This window comes from Macaca nemestrina, chromosome 5 (genome assembly GCF_043159975.1).
Source record: "Macaca nemestrina isolate mMacNem1 chromosome 5, mMacNem.hap1, whole genome shotgun sequence".
NCBI lineage: Eukaryota > Metazoa > Chordata > Mammalia > Primates > Cercopithecidae > Macaca > Macaca nemestrina.
The window spans coordinates 11,140,784-11,165,398 of NC_092129.1; the positions used below are offsets into that span (position 1 = coordinate 11,140,784).

Consider the following 24,615-nt stretch of genomic DNA (forward strand, 5'->3'; position numbering starts at 1 on the left):
GGCCAAGGGTCTCAGGAAGATAGTGCCAAGGTCACGGCACAGAGGGTACCTGAAGGGGCTGGACCGTATTTTTCTCTTGACATCCTCATCTTTTCTAGGTTCTCAAGGCCTTCCTTCTACAAGGTCATCCTGGGTGCACACCAAGAAGTGAATCTCGAACCTCATGTTCAAGAAATAGAAGTGTCTAGGTTGTTCTTGGAGCCCATAGGAGCAGATATTGCCTTGCTAAAGCTAAGCAGGTACTAACGGTGCTGTCAGTTAAGAAACAGTTATTTATAGGAGAGGCAGGTTTGGGACAGGTGACAAGGCACATAGGGCACTCGCTGTGCTGGCGACTCTGGAGGGCAGGGTGTCGGTGCAGACAAGGATGGTCTGGCCTGGATGGGAAAGCATGGGGCAGGGGCCAGAGCTGCTCTTCTGGGCCTGACCACAAGCCTGGGGTAACGTCTTTGGGTCTGTGAACCGATGGGTGATGTTCTGGGATGCTTCGACACTCTAGGAAGGTGAGAAGGGTCTTTCTGGCTCAGCCTAAACAGTAGCTGATCTCCCTTCTGCTCCCCAGTCTCCTCCCCACCATCCCAGCAAATGTGCAAATACAAGGTCTCTGCTCCTTACGATCCTCAGAGAGGTAGGGTGCTCTGATGGCTTGAACAAGTAATTTGGAACTTTTGAATTTTGGAGGAGTTCTCTGATAGGCTGATACATTTTGAGTTTAGAGTTTCCACCCACATCCCCACACCCCTAGAGTGCTCCACCAGGGAACCTGTAGACTGAGGACTTCTGCACCACAGATGTCTGGTGCCCAGAAGCAGAAAGTGTGTCTGCTTCAAAGTTGGTGGCAATGATGATTCTTGGTCAGAGTCAGAACAGGGCATTTCTCATATCCAGTCCTTTATCCGCTTGAACTTACTAAAGTAGAATCAGGTCTAAAAACCAGAGTTCTAATGTTTGAGAGTTCCTGGAACTCTAAGATATATAAATGTTCTTTGAAAACACACCATTTTGTTCATGCAAGGTGCTTATTTCCAATCCTCTTTCATTTGATGGCTAGCATTTTACTGGATTTTTACAACCATGGTTTAGTAACATTCACTGAGGAGGAAGTGAAGGATCCAGATGGAGCAACTTGCTCTGGGCACACAACACATTTGCAATTTTATACCCTCTTGATGATGTCTCAGCCAAACATTCTGCCCAGTCATCAATGCCCTCTTCAATTAATATGAAAGGACACACTTGGCATGGGATTCCAGTTGTGCACAGAATATACATGAGAAGTACACCTTTGTCATCCCTACTTTCAAAGGCGAGCGCCACCCTCAGCTTCTTGCAGGCCACTGATGCCTTTCAAATGAAACCTTGTGTCTGTATAGTCCATAGGCAACCACAGGCAAATGTGAGGGTGAAACGCTGTGTTCTATGTTGTTCTGTGTCATTGAAGCAAGGCAGTGCCAGCTCAGAGGGCTCTGGGACCTCAAGGTAAGGATGCCTAGTTGTAGATACTGCAGCTCCCAGCTGGGTAGTCAAATATAACTGCTAATACTTCCCTTATAGGCCCGCCATCATCACCGACAAAGTAATCCCAGCCTGTCTGCCGTCTCCAAATTACGTGATCACCGCCTGGACTGAATGTTACATCACTGGCTGGGGAGAAACCCAAGGTGAGATCAATTCCATTGCCCATGTAACAAATTGTTTTTGACCTACAGTGCATGTTACAAAATGAGCATTTTAGAGATCATTGTAAAATTCCTATCCATGAACGTTGTCCAACCCTCCTGACTTTGCCTGGGCACCTGTCTGTGTCTCCATAATCAGTCTTCAAGGGATGTGGGCAAGGGGAGAGAGGCCATTTCTTTGAGTCTTTCTCTTTTTTTGTTTTCAGCATCTTTTTAAAAATGATTGTATGTTTCCCTTACACCAAAAACAAGCAAAAAGCCAGTAGATGTCTTTGAGTCTCTTAATTATAATTTCAGCATTCATATTGCTTCCCAAGTAAGTGGGGTTTTCACCCAGCCCTCAAGTTAAGGGTGTTAGATTATTTTTCATGTGAAATTAGCCAGACTGGGTTTCTAAACATGGTGCAAAACAATAACGACAAAAGTTATAATTAAACTAGTCTTCTTCCCAAATACCCACATGTCTAACGTGTGTGGGAGGGTGTTAGGCAGGCGACCTACATCTGGGGAAGAGGCAGACAGGCCCCGTGGCCCCAAGTCTAGGATGGCATGTGGTATTGGTTGATGGGTGAGAGCAAGAGAGGGAACACTTGTGCAGGATGTGGTATCAGCACCTGTACTACACCTTAGGGATTCCTTCTCTTTGCAGTATACCCTGACAATAATTATATCCATCAGCCTTACTCCCTTGGCAGCAGGAAAACTAATACTCTTAATGTCTCAGTTCCACTTTCTTAGAGGTGCAGGTGAGGACATAGGGAGTCTGGGGCCCTGGAAAAGCGTTCTGACTCTGCCACTAGCCAGATAGACCTGAACTAGACACGTTACCTCTTTGTATCACTTGGCTCTAATCCCTTATCTGTAAAACCAGCATTTTCAAGTGGTGCTTTGCACATCAGCCTTTTGTATACACTTTCATTTAATAAAAAATTTTTTGGGTTTTTTGAAAAGGTTAAAAACCACTGGCCTAGCTAATTTCAAAGCTGGGTTTCCTTTTTCTGTCCCTTTCCTATTACATTTAAAACCTCACCTCCTTGACTTCTTGTTCCCTTTTTCTGCACTGCAGTCTGGGAACACTGAGGCCAAATAAAAGGAAACTTGGCTTGAGGGACACCTATGGGTGAGCCAGGCTGCTCCTGGTGTTTGCATATTTTAAAATTTAAATACTAGAAACCTCTGCATGTTAGGTATTATTTTTTCCATTTTACCATTGAGGAAGCTGGGGTTCAGAGAAGGTGCAGGGTGACAAACCTGAACTGGAACTCTGACTCCCACCTATAAGCTGTGGGGACTTAGAAAAGTCATGAGCTCTCACTGATTGTTTCCTCAGCTGATGTGGGCTGCAGGGCTGTTATGGGGGAAATAATAAGAAAGTGCATCAAGTGCCGAGCACATTCTAAGCACTCCATCGTGGCAGCTCCTACTACTAATACAGAATAGAGTTGAATCTAACATGACTCCTTGCAAGTGACAGAAAATCCAACTCAAATTGGATTAAGCAAAACAAGAGAAATTCTTAGTGAGCTGAAAAGCTTCAGGCTCACATGAGGCCCCAGATCCCAGGCACTCCTGATCATGGAGTAGGCACTATTTGGGGCACAAAGGTGACACCCCCATTGCTGCAGATGCTGTCATGGCTCTAGCTCTGCTGAGAAAGAATAAGAAAGGCCACTCTCCCCATTACATGAACAATAGTCTGCCCACTCTGAGAGACTGAAATTGAGTCATGGTCCTGCCCCTGAGCCCGTCACTGATTGGCTCTGACCTGCATCAGCTGTTCCATGCTGGAAGTAGAGGCAGGACCCCATTCATACCCAGAAGGGAGCAAAAGGTATCCCTCACCAAGATTATGGGGTGTAGGGTGAAAGGCTGCTGGGCAGCCAGAAAGCAAACAGATCCTCTACAATACTTCAGCTGATGAAAGCATGAAGCTAAAATCATAAGGATCTGAGTGCAAGTTCTGGCTCTCCCACCTTCCAAGTGACATTGGGCAGTTATTTAATCTCTTTTAGCCTCAGCTTTCTCATCTCTACTTACATATAAGGTGATTGTGAGGATGAAGATTATGCATCTTCATCCTCACCTTCCAACACAACCATCATCCTCATCACCATCATCAACACGATCATCATCATTACCACCACTACCACCATCATCACTACCACTACCACTACCACCATCTTCACCATCACCACCACCATTGCCAATATCATCACTCTCAACATCATCACCACCATCACTATCATCACCAACATCATCATTACTACCACTACCACCACCATCACCATCACCACCATTCCACCACCATCACCATTATCATTACCACCACCATCATCACCATCACCATTACCATTATTACCACCACCATCATCACCATCACCATCACCATTATCATCACCATCATCATCATTACTAAAACCATCATCACCATCACCATCATCACCATTATCACTACTACCACCATCACCATCACCACCATCATCATAAATAAACATCACATAACCGGCGTGTAGCTGGGCATTGACCACAGAGCCCACTCGCTGTTTCCTCCCTCCACCCCCATCCACACATTTCTAACCACCATCCTGCACTGGCTCCCTGTCTCCTCTGGTCTCACCCACATGTCCACTGAGAAAATGATTCTCAGAACGCTAACTAGACCAGGAGGAGTCACACAACATAACTCAGGTCTGTTTATCCATTTTCTATACGTTGATGACATCAGATTAATGGGTGTTCTCAGCTTCTCAGAGGGAGGTCGAAATTCTCCCCTTCTCCCCTTCATGTTTCCAGAACTCCCTTCAGTTGGATATTCCAAATGCAGAGTAGGGGTTGAGGCCAAGGGGCTCTTCCATGTCAGCCCCATCTGCAATGACTGAGCTGGTCCTGCGGCCCTCTCCCCAGGGCCCAGTCAGGGAGGGCTTCAATCCTCAGGTCACCTGTGGCCTACCCTGCCCTCAGAGGTGCCATCTCTATGTTGGCCACTGGATGGCAGCTCATACTCACAGACTGCATCAATTTCCTGGCAACTAGTGGTGGGTTTACCCCCTTATCAGGATGTTTGCCTTGCTCTGAGAGCAGATCCAAAAGCAGTGATATCTAACTTAATTTTCAACAAAATATTTTGAAAAGGGTGCTCCCTCACACATCTACACAGTCCAGGTCATGCACCCCCTGCCTGGTGCTTGGTAGTCAGGAGGAGCTTCCTCCATGCAGCTCCTTCCCAGCTAGGGCTGGGAAGAGCCTCTTCCATGCTGCTCATGTAAACTCCAGATTCAGTGTCAGTTTTCTGAACCTGAGACAATGATCTAAATGCAGTCCAAGACTCTGAGGGGGGAAAGAGAAAGTGCCTCAGCTCTTGCCTGTGTCACGCTCGCAAAGCAAAAGATTTTGCAAAATTCTAATGAAAGCTGGGCTTGCAAAATTGGAAAACTAGATTATTTGTGAGAGCACTGAGACATCCCTGGGCGTGTCCATCTGGAAAAACAGCATTCCCTCTGGCAATTTAGCAGATGTTCTGCAATTTGGCAAAGGAAATAAAGCAGTTTTTCACAAAAGAAAAACTACAACTGGGAGAATTGCCCCTAGTTGTATTTCTTCTCCCTAATTGTCAAGGAAGTGTAAATCAGAAAATGAATCAGGACAATTTCTCTCTACTATGTTAGCTAATATTTTAAAAATTGATTACTCACAAGGGTGAGGCGAAGTAATTGTTTCCAGTAACATTTTATACCGTCACACCCTTTTAGAAAATAATTTGGGAGAGTTACTGCGAGACAGAAGTATGTCTATGTAATTATGGGAGCTTAGACTTAAAATAATAAGAAATGAGAATGAACTTTATGAACAAATATGTGGAAGGTTGGAAGCAAGAGTGGGACCAATGTGCTTGGGGAGGAAGCATTAGGGCAGTGACTCCACAGACCCAGGCTCAGGCTGAACTACACAACCTCCTTACGCCTCAGTTTCCTCAACTGTAGAACAGGAATGATGAAAGTGCCTGTTTCATAGGATGGTTGTGAGGATGAAGTGACATACACCACATTAAGAGCTCGTGCCTGGAAAGGTTAATTCTTAGTAAATGATGGCTATTCTTTTTTATTGCGATAAAATATACACAACGTAAGAGTTACTATTTTAACTATTTTGGCGGGTACCACTGAGTGGCATTCGGTACATTCACAATGGTGTGCAGCCATTGCCATATTTTCAGAACGTTTTCCTCATCTCAAAACGAAACCTCATGCCCGTTCAGCAGTCACTCCCCATTAAAATATTAATTATGAAGATTGTAGCATTATTTTTAAAACTCGTGATATAACAGTGATTGAAAAAATCAGTACATAAAATTGTGCATTATGATGTCAGTAGTAAAGAAGCCTATAAAAAATCTGAAAAAAGTATATAAAAAGAATAGCAATTGCATTTCTCAGACACTCTTTACATTGTAAAAATCATTTTTGGACTTTCAACACAAAAGCAAAAAGTACACAAACAACCACCAACCCGAAAGCACTATGACAAAGCCCAGCTAGTTAAATCCAGGTCTCAGGAACACAGAATCACATATGATGTTTACACTCTCCAGGGTCAGAGCGGCACTGGGAGCTGCCTTGTGTTCTGCAGCCTCACGGACAGGCAGGAGGTCCAGCGCCGCTGCTCTGTTCTTCTGGTTTCCTCCTAAACTTGTTTTGGGTGCAGTAACCATTTCTTTCATCTTTTTAAACACAGGTACTTTTGGGGCTGGCCTTCTCAAGGAAGCCCAGCTTCATGTGATTGAGAATACAGTGTGCAATCACTACGAGTTTCTGAATGGAAGAGTCAAATCCACCGAGCTCTGTGCTGGGCATTTGGCCGGAGGCACTGACAGATGCCAGGTAAGAAAAGATCAAGAGACCAAAGTTAGTCTTGTGCTCTTCCATCTCGGTCTCAGCCCCTTAGACTTCAGTCCCAAAGTGACAAATTCTAGAAGGATTTGTCAATGTTAGACCCCAGTTTAAGTGTTGCTCACAAACTCCCTAGATCTGTCCCTGAATGCGTATTCAGATAATCTAAGGAGATGTCTTGGGGCTTGGGTTTGAGATCTGTAGCAAGGGAGTTTTAAGTGCCATAACTACCTCAGGTCACTCACCCTCCTGGGGTGTGCTGGTGGCCAGGGACTAAAGTGGTGACTTTTCTGGTAGGGAAGGAGGTAGAGGGTACAGGACAGAGACCAACTGCACACACTTTACAGCGATGCCCAGGCTAGGCCAGTCTAAAGGAAACACCAACATAGGAAGGGATGTGTGCAGGATTCACAAGGGGTTTTTCACTCCCAGGAGAAACTAAGTGGTGTGGTTTCACTGAATAGACTTTGCTAAGTACTCAAGCAGTGCAGATGCTCGAGTAATATGCTCATAAGTTCCTTTCCGATTTCAATTACCAGGAAAATATACATGTGGATAATAGACGAATGCCATAATAAAAGGCTGGCAAGCTAACCCTCACCTGAATTTTTCCCTACCTCTGTTTAGGGTGACAGTGGAGGGCCTGTGGTTTGCTTCGACAAGGACAAATACATTTTACGAGGAATAACTTCTTGGGGTCCTGGCTGTGTATGCCCCAATAAGCCTGGTGTCTATGTTCGTGTTTCAAGCTTTGTCACTTGGATTGAGGGAGTGATGAGAAATAATTAATTGAACAAGAGACAGAGTGAAGCATTGACTCACCTAGAGGCTAGAATGGGGGTAGGGATTTAGCACGCTGGAAATAACGGACAGTAATCAAACGAAGACACTGTCCCCAGCTACCAACTATGCCAAACCTCAGCATTTTTGGTATTATTGTGTATAAGCTTTTCCCGTCTGACTGCTGGGTTCTCCAATAAGGTGACATAGCTATGCCATTTGTTAAAAATAAACTCTGTACTTATTTTGATTTGAGTAAATTTTGGTTTTGGTCTTCAACATTTTCACGCTCTTTGTTCATCCCACAAATTTTAAATGGGCAGACTGAGGGGGTTTAGCTGCTTTTGATAAGGAACAGCTGCACAAAGCCCTGAGCAGGCTGCAAGGTCACGGAGGGGAGAGCTGAGAAGCCCTAGGAAGTTGTCCATGCATTTACCTCATCAGCTAAAGAGAGCTTGACACACATTTTTACTGTCTTTATTTCTAACACTGAGGTGAATGTTTTCAAAGCTGCAACATGTATGGGGAGTCATGTGAACTAGTTCTGTTATTGGGAATGAAATCTGTCACTGGCTGCTTGACTTGAGCCCCGGAGTACAGAGCAGAGAGATGTATATACCATGGAGTGAATCGGGCCATGGACGTGTAACACAAGACCAGCTGAGAGTCTGAATGTTATTCTGGGGCATATGTGAGTCTAGGACTGGTACCAAGAGCACATAAATGAACAACAAGCAAATATTGAGGGTAGACCACTTGTTTCCCATTGCTAATTGCCTGCCCGGTTTTGAAACAGTCTGCAGTACACACGGTCACAGGAGGATGACCTGTGGCAGTGACACATGTTTAGAAGGAAGAGAAAGGGAAAATGTACATTCTTTCCAATTTAAAATTTTAATTGTCACCAAACAAAAATATCCACTCAAAATACAATTCAACAATGCAACAGTCATCTTACAGCACAGAAATGCAGAGAAAAGCAGAACTGCAAGTGACTGTGAATAAAGGGTGAATATAGTCTCAAATCCTCAAAGAGCTGTGTTTATTTCATCAACAAATAGGTTACTCGTATTCAATTCTGATGTGTTTTAAGGATTAAGATGCTCATTTTACAATTAGCGCACATGTGTATACTGTCACCTGTTCTCCTTACAGAAATGTTCTTCCTCATGGTTAATGTTTCCCTTTGGTACCAATTTTGCCTGTTCACATAAAGTATTTCATTTTAAAAACTCAGCATAAAATACAGATTGCATCTGAAAACATATTGAATATAACATACAAGCAGAACACACAAGTTCCACATTTCAAAAGCCTTGATAACAAAAAAGAAAGATCAAATCCCTTATTCGTCTCTGTAAAGTCATTTATAAAGCTCCTGCTGATCCTGTTAAGCATGGATATAATTGACCTTTCTTTTAAATTAAAATGTAAGCTCTTCCCCAAGACAACTCGAAGTGCCCAGATTGAATGGGAACTGTTCATGTTTTCCACTTATGACCATGGGCACCATCGTAACTGAACTCACAAATATAAGAAAAATATCCCTTCACTTTTAAAATCCTAAGACCCAGAAATCAGAATCCATAGGATTTGTTTAGTGAAAAAGGGAATCTGTGGCTCTATGTATCCACAAAAGGAGGGCCAAACATGTCCCAAATAATCTCAGAACCACAGCATCATTTTGTAAATAACAGAGGCAAGACCTCAGATTGTACAGCAGATTGGTTCTTATTGCTGGAACAGGGTCTAAACCATGCCTGGAACCCCAGATGTTACAGAGGAGGTGGATGAGAGAGACTCCTGACCTGTTCACATTGCAAAGGTATGCGGAAACCAAGGTGAGCAGAGAGCATGAATGCTCACACTCTATGGCCCAGGTGCCTGTGATTCAGCTTTCTCATTAACAGGATTCCCAAATCGTCATCCTCCATGCAGTCTTCAGAATGGTCAGTTAGGGGCTCAGTCCCTTGACTGATCAGATTTGATGAAAGCATTTCTGTACAATTTTCTCAAATCCTTGGTCAGCACATCCCACATTCTTGATGGAGCTGTCATGAGAACAGGTGGGGGGCTTGTCTTGTCTCTCTTTAGCCTAATGGGTCAGAGACCACAGGGAACACAAGAAAAAAACCCAGGAAGGCCTGTGCACCTGACAGGTTCTTTGTTAAACTGGCTACATATTATGTGTTCCCAGAAACTTCAACAGCATTACAAATCCTAACTCATCCAACACGATATAAAAATACTCTGGATAGTTTGAAGTCTTTATACAGTATTACAACAGCGCGGCATGTTGTACTGAAACGCACATGTGCATCTCCGCAAGGCACAGTTTTGCAAGGAGGATCACCTCCTGGATAGCTCCTTCCTTCTGTCTTTGTCAGGGGCCTCAAAGGTGAGAGCTGGAAACTGGGGTTTTATTCCTGCCGCATTTATAGGAATGTGGACTGAAAAAACAAAGGAGAAAGTCTTTAGGGAAGATTATGTAACTAGTTAGAAGAGGGTCTTCTGTTATTATTTAATAGTATAGCTGGTTTTGATCAAATACATTCATGCACAACTTCTCATGAAAACCCAACTCTAAGGTAACAACAGTATCTGTCTCAAGCTTGTTTTTTATCTGTGTTCAGACCTTAGACAGGGGTGTTACAGGAAGTCAGGGACCCCAAATGGAGGGATCAGCTGGAGCCACAGCAGAGGAACATAAATTGTGAAGATTTCATTTTAATATGGACATTTATCAGTTCCCAAAATTAATACTTTTATAATTTCTTACACCTATCTTTACTTCAATCTCTGAACATAAATTGTGAAGATTTCATTTTAATATGGATATTTATCAGTTCCCCAAATTAATACTTTTATAATTTCTTACACCTGTCTTACTTTAATCTCTTAATCCTGTTATCTTCGTAAACTGAGGATGTGTGTCACCTCAGAACCACTATTGTGTTAACTGTACAAATTGATTGTAAAACATATGTGTTTGAACAATATGAAATCAGTGCACCTTGAAAAAGAACAGAGTAACAGTGATTTTCAGGGAACAAGGGAAGACAACCATAAAGTCTTACTGCCTGCAAGATCGGGCAGAACAGAGCCATATTTTTCTTCTTGCAGACAGTCTATAAACGGATGTGCAAGTAGGGAAGATATCACTAAATTATTTTCCTAGCAAGGGATATTAATAATTAAGACCCTGGGAAAGGAATGCATTCCTGGGGGGAGGTCTATAAACAGTTGCTCTGGGAGAGTCTGTCTTATGTGGTTGAGATAAGGACTGAAATACGCCCTGGTCTCCTGCAGCACCCTCAGGCTTACTAGGATTGGGAAACCCTGTCCTGGTAAATTTGAGGTCAGACCGGTTCTCTGCTCTCGAACCCTGTTTTCTGTTGTTTAAGATGTTTATCAAGACAATACGTGCACCGCTGAACATAGACCCTTATCAGTAATTCTGCTTTTGCCCTTTGCCTTGTGATCTTTGTTTTTGCCCTTTGCCTTGTGATCTTTGTTCTCCTTTTTGCCCTTTGAAGCATGTGATCTTGTGACCTACTCCCTGTTCTTGCACCCCCTCCCCTTTTGAAACCCTTAATAAAAACTTGCTGGCTTTAAGGCCCAGGTGGGCATCATGGTCCTACCAATATGTGATGTCACCCCGGAGGCCCTGCTGTAACATTCCTCTCTTTGTACTCTTTCTCTTTATTTCTCAGCCAGCTGACACTTATGGAAAATAGAAAGAACCTACGCTGAAATATTGGGGGCTGGTTCCCCTGATACAGGGGTTTGTTAGCATTATAGCATTTAAGTTCTTCATGAACTTCTACTGAATTAACATGTGTTTAGAAATGAGCTGTTAACATGAACAAAAACCAGTAGAAATGATAAAATAATCCAGTGTGATTTTAAAAGGGAAATGATAACAAGTTTTAGTAATTTAGCACTAAGTAATTTTTGTAGAGTAAATAATCATGGATCACAAGTAATGTGCTTCATTTGTAACACTGTAAACCATACTTCTACTAGATTTTTTTCATGTGTAGAGACTAGGTATACTTAATTAATATACCCAACTTTTCATTATGAAAAATTATAAACAGAAAACAATTAGAAAGAATCTGGGTACCTTAAATTTTAGCTGTAATCCCTCGTGTTTATATGTTAGTTCTTTGCACACCATTTGGACAACCCCCCTCCACCCACATTCCCCAAGTCAAAAAAAGAAAAAACCTCTCCTAGCTGTTTATTTTTAATGTGACTGAAGCGGTAGAAGAGTCTTGATTTCAAAGGACTCCCTTTTCTTCCATTTTTTCCTGATGAGTTTGCAAAGCTGATCCCTGATTGGTTTGGGGATAAAGAATGAAAGCATCCCTCTCACTTTGTAAACAGATGCAGCCAATGGAATAGAATCAAAGGAAAGAAAGCTGTTCCTCAGTATTTTTTGTATATTAAAAGTATTTACAGTTCCATGTGTTTAATTCCCAGGTCATTATTAAAATTGCTTTTTAATTGTTAAATTAGATGTTATATCATTTTTAAAAACTGCACAAGCAACACAAGACTATGTGGTCTAATTTTTAAAGAAAATCAAACAGTACAGAAGCCTCTGGCAAGAAAGTGATGGCCCTCCCTTCCCTATCCCTCTTCCCAGCACATTTGTGTCTGCAGAGGGCATATATTATTATTTTACATCTTTTACTATACATTCTCATATTCATATCTCTATCTTTTTAATGAAAAAATTTCAAACAATTAGAAAGAATTTGTGTAATGTGAATTTTTCTTGACATAATTCCTCATGTTAATGTATTGTCTGGGTATTCGTTTTCCTTATACCCTATTTAAACATCCCCCTCCAAAATTCAATCTCTCTCTCTTCTCTATCTTCCCACTAATGTCTATTACCTATATATCATCTATTATCTATTTATCTGTCAACCTATTTATCCAGACATTACCTATCATCTATCTGTCTATCTATCATCTATTATTTATCATTTATCTACTATCACTTATCTATCTATGATTATCACCTATTATATCTATCTATCTATCATCCATCTACCTATTATCTATCATCTACCTATTATCTATCATCTGTGTGTCATCTGTCTTCCTATCCAGCTACAGAGAGAAACTGCCTTTGGTTTTAGTTTTTTATAAATACTATAGTATGCTGTTCAGTGACGTTTCACTTTGCAATCAGTCTTGAAAATCTGCCTATGCCATTCCATCTACACAGACCTGACTCCTCACTCTGTAGAGTAAGCCACACTGTTAATCCCCTGCTGCTGCACATCCCAGCGATTTCCACTTTCCCACATCAGCAGCTCCTGCCTTTAGATCACTTCTGAGTCTTAGCACCTTACATGGAAATGCTTCTCTCTTCACAACCACATTTTAAAAAGTAATGCGTATTCTTATCTAGCTTTGGAGAGTTTTTTTACATTAACCTTTTGTATCTACTTTGAATTTTTTGCTTACAATATGACATGAGGATTTATTTTTATTTTTTTCCCTGTGGATATTCAATTTTCTTAACATCATTCTTTCCCCAGTGGTTTGAAATGTTGCTTTTATTTAGGGTGCATTGAATTTTGGACAGTACCTGCCAAGTTTTTCTACATCATCCACTGTCTCTGGCAAGGCAATACCCTTGGTTTCGGGCAAAAGCATCACGAGGCCACCACAAATGGATGCCAGGATACCTGTGGAATAGGGGAAAAGTGTTAACGCCCCAGGAAGACATAGCTGGGCCCTCTCCCATGGGTCTGCTCACTCTGAAGCCACCATGTTGCTCACTGGAGTAGCTCTCAACCACAGCAACCTATGCATCCCAGATCAACGCCCCAGCTCTCCCTTATCACAGCTTCAAAGCTTCTCTCCCTTCCTCAAAGCCTGAGTAGCACCACGGCCCCTGTACACCTGGCAGTCACTTGTTCACTCACACATCTCACAGTGATTGACTGAATGCCTTCTGAGTGCCTTCTTAGGGTCCAACACCCAAGGCCTCCCCTCTTGCATTGCAGAGAAACAGAGTGCTAGAAGGGAGTCCCCTCTGCGCCCGCTCACTGACACTGTCACTAACCTGCTCCTCTCCCTCCGATTCCTCCTATCACCTTACAGTGGAAAACTTGTCCTGGTGTCTACTCCAGGACCAGCCTTCTCCTAGGCCTGTCTCTTTGGGCTCCTCACTCTAGGGATCAACCCTTCCTCCAGTATCTTCAACCTATTGGGAGAAGCTTTCAAACACATTCAGATCTTTCCTGTTTGACCAGCCTTCTCTCAATCTCGCCTTATCCTTCCATTATCATCCTTTCTTTTCCTGCTCTTTAGAGCCAAACTAAATAGGAACACTTTTACACTGTTGGTGGGACTGTAAACTAGTTCAACCATTGTGGAAAACAGTGTCGCAATTCCTCAAGGATCTAGAACTAGAAATACCATTTGACCCAGCCATCCCATTATTTGGTATATACCCAAAGGATTATAAATCATGGTGCTATAAAGACACATGCACACGTATGTTTATTGTGGCACTCTTCACAATAGCAAAGACTTGGAATCAACCCAAATGTCCATCAGTGACAGACTGGATTAAGAAAATGTGGCACATATACACCATGGAATACTATGCAGCCATAAAAAAGGATGAGTTTGTGTCCTTTGTAGGGACATGGATGCAGCTGGAAACCATCATTCTCAGCAAACTACTGCAAACACAGAAAACCAAACACTGCATGTTCTCACTCATAGGTGGGAATTGAACAATGAGATCACTTGGACACAGGAAGGGGAACTTCACACATCGGGGCCTATTGTGCAGAGGGGGGAGGGGGGAGGGATAGCATTAGGAAATATACCTAATGTAAATGACGAGTTAATGGGTGCAGCACACCAACATGGCACATGTATACATATGTAACAAACCTGCACGTTGTGCACATGTACCCTAGAACTTAAAGTATATTTAAAAAAGTAAGACTAGATAACGTCTAAAAGAATACCTCAAAAATGTAAAACAAATTTAAATAATAATAAGTGGTAGAATAAAAAAAAAAAGCCACCCTCCCCTATTTTCTCTACTTCTTTGTATCCTAGTAGTGTGCTGGTAAATGCCTAACAACCTTCTTTGGGCAATCAAGCCCTGATTGGCAGCATCTGCTAATGTGCATGGTGTAAATGCTCCCACTGTGGGCCCTTCGGGCTGCTGACACAACATCCCTGACTGTGCCACTGGGAAGAGATGCAGGAGCTCCATCAGTGGTGCTTCCACCATAAAGATGCAGCAGACACAATCTAAGGAGCACAAGTAATACTGAAAATGTAGTAGATGAATTAGGAACTGATGAGTGTTGGGCATTTATTGCCTCTGTTTCTCATATATTTCATATTCTTTACTTTTTGATATATCCGTGCTTGACGGCTGACTTACAAAATTCTTGAAAATGTAGCTGATATGGTTTGAATCTGTGTCTCCAACCAAATCTCATCTCGAATTGTAAACCCCACATGTTGAGGGAGGAACCTGGTGGGAGGTGACTGGATCGCGGGGGAGGTTCCTCCATGCTGTTCTTGTGATAGTGAGTGAGTTCCCATGAGATCTGATGGATTTATAAGTGATAATTTTCCTTGCTCTTCTCTCACCTGCCGCGATGTAGGACGTGCCTGCTTCCCCTTCCACCATGATTGTAAGTTTCCTGAGGCCTCCCTGGCCATGTGAAACTGTGAGCCAATTAAACCTCTTTCCTTTATAAATTACCCAGTAGTGGGCAGTTATTTCTAGCAGTGGCAAATGAACTAATATGGTAGCAGTTGGCCCTGGTGAGTGGGAGGTGCCAGCACCAGCATAGCACCATGCTCCAGGTCCTGCCTCTGCCTGCCCTCCCCTGGACTCAGCCTATATCCTCCCTGGCTCTTCTCCAGTCAGGTTCCTTCTACTTCTCGCTGGCCACCAGATCCACATGTGCTACTTTCAGTCCTTAGGGTGGACCTTGTCTCATGCCCTCCTGCCTTGGGCTTCTCACCTGGTTTCCACTTCCTTGGCCACCTCCTCTCCTTCTGCCTAGGTCTGTCACTTTGCCACCCCTCAGGTCTCTGTACTAGGCCTCTGCTTTCCTCTGCTCTGTCCTGATTTTCTGGGGGGCCTGGGCCACTCCCTCAGCTTCAACCAGTCTCTACTGCCAGGTGGCTTCCAGCTCTTCATCCTGAGGCCATACTTCCCTCCTGAGCTTAGTAGTGTTGAGCCTGCTGGTTTCTATTTCCACTTGAATTCTTCCAGGTGCCTCAAACTGTGAACAGCTGACACAGAGCCCCATCACCCTGCAGACCCCCAACCTTGCTGCTCCAGTGCCTGTGCCACCTGTGTCTCCCCAGGCACCTGGGCCTCCAAGCTCACCATGCCCTCTCCCTGTGTCCATCAGTGGTCCCATCTTGCCGAACTGGCTTCTAAGATATTTACTCAATGTGTCCACCCTCTCCATTCCCATTGCCACCCCCTTATTAGAAGCCACTGTGATCTCCTGATGATGACGTCCTTGAATTGTCACCCCCAACATCATCCTTCCAACCCACTTGCATATCTACCATCAGAGGGATGATGCTGGGGGTCCTTCCAACCCATTTGCATATCTGTTTCTACAATGCAAGGCCAGCTCTGTCCACCTCAGGGTGAAACTGTCCAGTCACTTCCCACTGCTGTATGTATAAAGAGCAAAGCCTTGGCATGTCCTTGAGGCCCTTCCAGATCCAGTCCCTGCCCTGCCCTGGCGCTGCCTTTCTTAAGGTCCGGCTCACACCTGCAATCCATCCTCTAGCACCAGGTGCTTGAGGATGCGGTGTCCTCTTGCTCTGAACTTTCCACTGCCTGGAGCACAACCAGCCCCTCTCGGCCTAGACATTGTTTCCTTCCTCCCTGACCTGCTCCCCTACACTCAGTGGCCAAGGGTCCCTGTGACCTATTCTCATAGGAGCTTCTGCTTTCAGGGTCTCAGCAGTTATCACATTCTATTGTCACTGAGTTTTTAGAAATTTGGCTGTCTCCCTAGCAGTCTCAGGCCCTGCCTGCCTGCCACTGGGCTATGGGCTGCAGTCCTGAAGGTCATGTGTCATGTCTCCTGGACTACTCTGTCTTTGCTGGACAGTGGCACTTTCTGCTTTTTCATGCTGACCACAGAATTAACACTCAGCTTGATGACCAACTCCCATACAATAATTTGAAGTGATCCTGTATTGAGGTCACTGGTGTCAAGTGGTAGAAGCTGACTCTCTGTCCCTCACACTGTCAAAGGACTTTTGCATGAATCAGAAGGTCTGTCCGCATGGACTCATTATTTTCATTCAAATTTCAACTGCTGAACAATAAATGAAAAACATTATCTACCAGAAGTAAGGAAGTGGAGGTAGAGAAAGGGTTGGGGGAGAAAGGGGCCAACCCATATCCTTTACTGCAGAGGAGAGCACAGGGGAAGTGTGTGAAACCTAGGCAGGACAGTTGGAGCAGCCCTGGAGAAGTGGGACACTGAATTCCCCAAGGTCCCTCCTAGACTGTGATTCTGTCCCTTCACAAGTCCTATGGAAGCTGGAGGTAGGAGGAGCAGTGCACTCGAGGGATCTAGAGGAGGTGATGGAACGTGTGCCCGAGATTCCATGTCCCCTGCTCCCTCCGGATGGATTTTTAGCATCAAAGCCAATGAAGATATGATATCAATAGACAGAGAACACCAGAAATACAATTAGTCATTAGGCTTATTTTTGTTATTTTTTATTATTTACTTATTTTAGAGATAGGTTCTCACTCTGTTGCCCAGGCTGGAGTGCAATGGCGTGACCATAGCTCACTGCAGCCTTGATCCTACTGCCTCAGCATCCTGAGTAGCTGGGACTACAGGCACCCATGGATCACCATGCCTAGCTAATTTTTACATTTGTGTCGAGGCAGTCTTGCTATGTTGCCCATGCTGGTCTTGAACTCCTAATCCCAAGCAATCCTCCCACTTTTGTCTTACAGGCATGAGCCACTTCACCTGGCCCTCACTTTTAAACATATTGAATATTTAATTTAGTCCCCTGAAAATTATTGGTTATGTTCTGTAATACCATAAGAGTTTCATAACATTTAACTCAGAACCCAAAGAATGCTAATTGAACGTTATTTATCAGCACCCTTTAATATAAAGTAAATTAAAACCATTCATTATAAGTGAATTGGCTCCTCAAAACTGAAATAGTTATTATAATAAGATGAAATTAATATCATAACTATCAATGAAATAGTTACTATAGTGAGATAAATGACTATCGTTATCATTATCGAACCTAATAATTATTATAGGTTTATTTTAATACAAAGAATGTAGATGAAAGCTCTTAAGAATAGCAAATGAGTTCTTACCAAAGATGATCAGAGGTAGTTCTAGCCACACGGCTGCTAGCCGAAAGAGGAGAAATGGGGCTATGATTCCCCCAAAATCACACAGACCTGAACAGAGCGAAACTCCGAAATTTCTGTTGAATGAAAAGTAATTTTAAATGAAAACTATTTCAACAAATGACTTCAAGATAACATATTCAGACATGTTAAAAAACCAAAGGAAGTGTGACGATACTTTGCATTTTCTAACTTTGGAAACGACTACTCTCGTGAACTCCAAGCAAAACATTTCCATTCTGCACATTTCCCAGTGAGGCTAGTGAGGATGTCTCCAGCGTGGGTGGAGGGTGTTATCCATCGGCAACTCACTGCCCTGCCTGCTCTGGGTCACTTGGTGCCACTTTGGTTTCCTCATATGAGGGCAAAGTATGCCCATGGAATGCTTCCCCAGCAGAAGAGGTCGATTTGCACTAATCCGTGCACACTGTTGCCTTTCGTCCTTCATAATCAGCTGCTCACCACTGCACCAATGCATGTAATGCAGTCAAAGAGAGGCCATAGTTTTGTGGCAGGTGACGCTGATGGAATGAAGATTTAACCCACAGTCTAAGCAAGGGCACCTAGAGGTCTTCTGGTTCCAAGTCAAGTGCCTTTCCTCGAAACCGTAACAGTGTGTGAAGATATTAATATGAAAATACTTCTATCACAAAATGCAGCAGGCAGCAATGCAGAAAGCAGTGATAACTCAAAGCATATCTTCTTTACTGGCTGGATTCAGCCCAGGCTAATGTATCACTGAGCTAAGGAAACTATTTCATAGTTTTTAACTAAATCTTAAAACACTGGTCTACAGAGTTACTTAGGAGAAACCACAATGTTTGTAGAATTACCGTAATGTTGTTGGGTACAATTCTGAATTTACCAAATAAACAATTTCAAAGGCCATGGTTATCCCTAGTCTTCCCAGTGTAGCCACTGTGGTCCTCAACAATGGTATTCCTGCAAACACAGAAAGTTTGGAAGGGAGGAGTTAGGGGTCTGATTTCATTAACATTTTACAGAACAACAAAAGGTATTTGACTTTGTGGCCTCCAGTCTGAAGTCTTTGCCAATTTTAAGCACAAATGATAGAACCTTCTACTAATGTAACCAAATTGCAACAACAATGAAACTAGATGATAGGTAATATCTTAGAGCACTAGATGCCTTTCGGAGCAGGTTGGATTATAGGAAATACAATTCAAGGGCCGTTTGTGGAGCATGAGCAGCCACTACATTGGAACACTGTTCCAGGCAATGACCTCCTAGAGAGGTGGATGGAGCACACTGGCCTTTTGTCCAGGAGGTAGTTTCCAGTCATGCCTTTGAGCCACCACGTTCCCGCTGCTGGTGCCCAGCTGTCCTTTCTGTGCTTACCTTGTGGTGATGACACAAGGAATAGCCGTTCCCAGCACACCAGGGGAGCTCCTCATGTGAGCTGACCTTGGTTTCTAGGGTAGTGCAAGCTTTGAGGACCAGGATCTTTGGAAGGGGACATCTCTTCTGTGTGTAACCACTAAGGCAAATGTCACTCATTGTCTTCCTCATCCTCCATTGTACTACTTCCCTCAAGAAACCATCCAGAAGGAGCCACATTCATCAATGCTAATTGGTTCACCCATTTTAAAATGAACTGTTTTAGGACTGCTTTGGTTGTATGAAGAAATTTTCCTTTCCTCCCTAGAAACTAGTGGGAAATGCCAAACATTCTCTACTGAATATTTTCTTTCTTTTATGTTTTAAGGGCAGAAAAGTTAACCATTTTTTCTCTAAAAAGTCACTGCTCCAGCTTTCCTAGAAGTTGTGCAATTGATGTCTTCCCATCCTAGGAGATATGGTACTAAGGACATATGCCCTGCATGAACAAGACCATATCCACTCTCCCAAGCAAAACGAAGCATGTCCAGTGTTCATGCACCTTTCATTTTCCCTTTATGCCCACACATATGTTCATTTAGCACTAAATCATCCTCCTGTTTTCCAGGGGAATTATTGAACCTTTCTGAATATATAATTTTTTAGTAGAAAGAGAGGCATGAATGAGGAGGATAAAAGAAGAGAATCAAACTCAGTAGACTTCTGTGTGTTCTCTCTAGAGAATAGCCAGGTTAAAAAAAAAAAAAAAAAAAAAAAAGCTAAAATTCATTAAATAAAACAATTGCCCAGGAGGGCAAGCGTAAGGAAAAATGACTCAAGAATCCAAACCATTTCTGTGAGTCTGGAGTTTGCATATTTTGACTGCGAACTGGCCAAGAACATCCTGGTGCACTTCATGTTTTTCCCACATGAGAACCCTTGTAGCTGTCACGTTAACAGTTACATCAGGCAGTGAGGAGGCCAGGGTTGTGCTGATGTGGGAGGCCACTGTCTGCTCTGGAGCAGAAGGTTTGTCAACACGTGTTGTTTAGGCTTTGCTTCTTTATGAAGGCCAAGAAAAGGGGGGTGGAGACTAGGAAATGCATTCCACTCCATCTTTCAATGAGCATGTGGTACTGGGAGGAGAACGTGGGAACAAAACCTCAGATTCCCTGGGTGCCGGCCCAATGGGACCATCTCCTGCCACTCCCAGACTGCATAGAAGGCCGCCTGCTACCTAGGAAACAGCTTCACTATCCAGGTTGGGTTCTTTCATTGTAGGTTTCTTTTCATTGAATCAGGATTGCTCTAAAATTGAGTCCCACTGACAAATTCAAGGGCAATTTGGGTTTATAACTGAGGCAAGGTCTGTTTCATTGAAAAATCCAAACAAAAACCAAGAGACCAAATTAAAACACACACACACACACACACACACACACACACACACACACACACACACACTCCTACCATGATAAACATATGTGGTTAACTCAGATAAATAGCTAGTCAGTTCAGTAAAACATTCAGAAAACACCAAATTGCCCCACTTGTGGAGATGTGGTCTGTCCTGCACGTTGACCTTAATCTGAAAGACTCCCAACTCTTTTCCAAGCAGTAGAGTCCAGTACCAAACTATACTGGAACAGAGATTTTGTTGAAATATGTAACCAAAGAGAAGTTGCTAAGATATCGCATGGTTCATTAACTAAAAAATGAAAAGAAAACTATTAGGAAGTATGAATAAATATATACGCACACAAAAATTCTTGATTCCAGTAATAAGCTAAATTCATTTTGAGGTGGCCATAGACATCTTTTGGCAGCAATGACCAAAACCACAGGGCAATTTAAAAATGAGTACTGAAACTAAAATTGTCTTCCACAGAGTTATATGAGAACAAAGAAAATGTTTTCTTCTGAATGTGGATTTGGTCAAGCTACTAGAGATTATTGGGAATAATACCTCAATTACTGAAGAAAGGATGAAGGACTTAAACAAAACTTTATATGTCCTCTGAATGGATAATCTACTCTGAGTTCTGAAATAAAGTTTAGTGAGAAATTCTAGTAGAAATGTCTAAATTAAGATACATGAACTCACTTTTCACTTGAAGAAAAATAAAAGTGGAAGACAAGTTTCCCAGTTCAAGAAGACGACTTACCCGAACTGCTAGGTTTGTGGCCATCCTAAATAAACTCAAATTAAAGATGGCAGACAGATATGGATAAAGAAAGGTCTTTATTTTCCAGACATTAATGAGCATTCAGAAATTTGGGCTAGAAGCCGTGAGTCTGAAATGAGAATACAGCCAGAAATACTATTTCTTCTTCCAGATTTCCATTCTTTAGACCATGAAAAGTTGGGTCGAGTGGAGGGAAAGCTGATTAAAGTGTTTGCTGTGAGACAATTTTAGAGCTGGTTTCTCCAAAAGCTTATCTGTATTCTCCCCAGGGGCTGGCGACCTACTGCTGACGTCAGGAATGACTGAGCAGAAAAGCCTTTCTCGTGCTAAGTACCCAGTCGCTGGAATCAAGTCCAATGGGTCTTTAGATTGGAAATACTCAAGGGAGGATCCTCTGTTAATATTTGGAACTCAGTTTAGGGATTTGAAATTTATTCTTGCCAGTCAGTCATGACTGACATAGGACTATAAAAGCAGCCAAGTCTGCAGAAGGCAAAAATAAAATGTGTCTAGAATATGAGCAATTCATTTTCAGTCTTGCTGAGAACAATTCTAAAGCTTCAATCAGGAAATTATATCTATAAAATAAAACTGGTTAGACAAGGGAGAACAGTCTATTCTTGGTGCTATATTTTCCAGTATATGAAAGTATTCTCTACAAAATAGTTTTATGACTATCTGACTAGTTACTTCTATCTTGATTTGGACACACAGCCTTGAATGCTTTCTGGGGTCATTCTGAATGCAACAGACATGAAAGTCATACCAATCAATCCAGGACCACAGAAATCTTCTAGAGTAAAATATATATAGATCATGAAATGAGACACACTTAAGTCATGCATCTTTCTCTCTGCATTTCTAATTTCATATACAATGAATATTTCATTCATTCCTAGTCCACATACGATGAGAACAGAAGACTTCATCTCAGGGAGCTACAGTTTTATGTTACATCCAAAGTACCAAAGTAAAATAGAAGAGTAACGTCTCCAATGTTTGCGATTTTTCATTCTTCTTAAATTATACAATTTTGAGGGCAGGAATTGTGTCTATTTTGTTCACCTCTCCATCCCCCTCCTAGTTCAGTGGCTGGCAATGAGTCAATAGTGAATAGACATGTATTAAGAGGTAGCTATTGTACAGATCCTCCAACTCTTAGAATATGTTAACTCAATGTAGCTGATTGAATAGTGTCTCCCAAAATTCACGTCTACCTGGAACCTCAAGCCTACCACATTTGGAAAATAAGGTCTTTGCAGATGTCATTAGTCAAGGTGACACAAGCAGAGAAGAGAATGTCCTGTGAATACGGAGGCAGAGAGAGGAGTGATGCCAAGGAGCTTCAAGGATTGCCAGAGAGAGGCATGAAGAGACCCTCCCTCAGAACCTCTGGACATAAGCACCCCTGGATGCCTTGATTCTAGACTCCCAGCCTCCACACCCCTGAGAGCATAAATGTCTGTTGTTTCAAGCCGCTGAGTTTGTGGTACTTACCACAGCAGCCCTGGGAAGCGAACGCACTCAGGGAAAACAAGAGAGATGTAAATAGGTGGTTGCTGTTTATCATCAAACATTCCAACATGTCAGGTGACTTGCACATTGTGTGTATGTGTATGTGTATGTGTATGTGTGTGTGTATGTGTGTGTGTGTGTATGTATGTGTGTGTGTGTATGTGTGTTCCGAATATTGGCATTCCCATAATTTTATTCAAATAGGGTCTACCTTGTGTTTCAATAAATCATAAACCTTCATTTAATTAATAAACTCATCTGTAAATGTCTGACTAGTCTGACTCCCACTATATTATCCATTTCTTGGCTGGTCCTCAGAGGATTCTTAAAGAAAGACAGCCTTTCTTGTGCAGACACAAAAGACACCTGGAGAATCCAGCTTTCTCTGTAATCCCCACTTTGCCCCTCCTGGAAGAGGGAAATGATGAACTTGCTCTACTTCGTACATTCCCCGGCACGTGAAGCCCTCCTCTTCCCAGTCCCTGGTGTGCTCTAGGGTAAGGATCTTCTGGGTGCCGCTCACCACACATCAGGAGTCACGGCACCCTCTGCTTCCTTCTGGCCTGCACCCCATCTACCGGGATGGAGCCCTGCGAAATTTAACTCTGCAACATCCCTGAAATGAAATGACCCTCTCTCATCTAGGTCTGACTGCCCCAATTGTAACTCCTGCTCTCAGCATCTTCCCTTGCTCATAGCCATCTCTAAACTGCTGCAGTTACACCAAGCTCACTCCTCCTCTGAAAGCTCACAGGACCACGTGCAGGGCCATCATGCTGGTGACAGATCATCTCTCAGGCTCGTTGCCTGGATTCCAGTCACAGCAATGAACCCTCAGTTCCCGAATGCACAAAGGTGTTTCATACTTCCGGAAACTCTTCTCTAGTTTGGAAACATCCGTCCTCTCTCCCCCTGATATCTGGCACATTTGAGTCTTCACACATGTTTAGTTCCCACTGCTGGGAAACTTTTCTTGAATCCCCTTCTGGATTGATCACTCCTCCCCAATCTATTTTTTATATTTCTAAATCTTGTAAATAATTTAGTTAGTTTCTAAATCTTGCAAATAATTCATGACAATAAGAATCATGACAGTATTAAAGTATCTGTATCCCTTAATAGATTGTGAACCATTCGAAGTCAAGAACTGCTTTCTTCTTCTAGTGTAACCTCAGCGTTTAGCGTGGTGCCAGCAGCATGGCAGAGGCTCGGGATGTAAGTTAAACAACATCAGAGATATCGCAAAAGTCAGTCACATAAAGATGATTAACAGAAACCACATCACTATCAGCTAGATCAGGCACAATATCTGTTTCATTCATAAACGATCCTAACGATTGAGAAAAGAGAATCATCTACAGAACCAATCTCTTATCTCCAAAGTTTTTACACTGATTAAGCAAAAAATGGAGGGACATCATGAAAGCTTGCCTGATGCCAAGACTGTGATTCGATTGCACATTTCCTAAGAACAAGTGGCTCCCTACACTTGATTGTGGATTTAGGTGTTTTCAACTCCTTTGGCTGCCAAGCAGATATGGGGTAAGATTACCTTCTGGTAAGAATGCAGTGACAAGGCATGCCACCCCCGCCACTATATTGCTTGCCGCAAAGGGGAGGCGTCGTCCAAGGCGCTCAATGGTTAGTAAGATCAAGAGAGCTCCTGGCAGTTCCACCACTCCCGAGATGAAAAAGTCTATATAGAGGTTGCCTCCTATAATTCCCAGGCGCATGACAAGTCCTTGATACACCACTGCACTTGTGAACCTGTAGCAACATTGAAAGACACCAGAGAACAAGTA

At 42.8% G+C, this 24,615-nt stretch overlaps 2 protein-coding genes across 2 annotated transcripts in view; one reads left to right on the forward strand and one right to left on the reverse strand.

Annotated features, from left to right (window-relative positions):
• Window positions 1–7,595, forward strand: part of LOC105492004 (lipoprotein(a)) — a 302,231-nt gene extending 294,636 nt beyond the window's left edge. Inside the window, exons 64-67 of the mRNA XM_071095947.1 lie at window positions 99–239; window positions 1,555–1,661; window positions 6,411–6,556; window positions 7,193–7,595. Coding sequence (XP_070952048.1) covers window positions 99–239; window positions 1,555–1,661; window positions 6,411–6,556; window positions 7,193–7,354 — 556 coding nt within the window. The 3' untranslated portion in view covers window positions 7,355–7,595. The remainder of the gene's footprint in view (window positions 1–98; window positions 240–1,554; window positions 1,662–6,410; window positions 6,557–7,192) is intronic.
• A 606-nt stretch (window positions 7,596–8,201) lies between these two features.
• Window positions 8,202–24,615, reverse strand: part of LOC105492006 (solute carrier family 22 member 3) — a 106,051-nt gene continuing 89,637 nt past the window's right edge. Inside the window, exons 7-11 of the mRNA XM_011758832.2 lie at window positions 24,366–24,580; window positions 18,608–18,716; window positions 17,739–17,851; window positions 12,954–13,053; window positions 8,202–9,795 (exon numbers count right to left, since the gene is read on the reverse strand). Of these exons, the coding sequence (XP_011757134.1) occupies window positions 9,738–9,795; window positions 12,954–13,053; window positions 17,739–17,851; window positions 18,608–18,716; window positions 24,366–24,580 (595 nt within the window). The 3' untranslated portion in view covers window positions 8,202–9,737. The remainder of the gene's footprint in view (window positions 9,796–12,953; window positions 13,054–17,738; window positions 17,852–18,607; window positions 18,717–24,365; window positions 24,581–24,615) is intronic.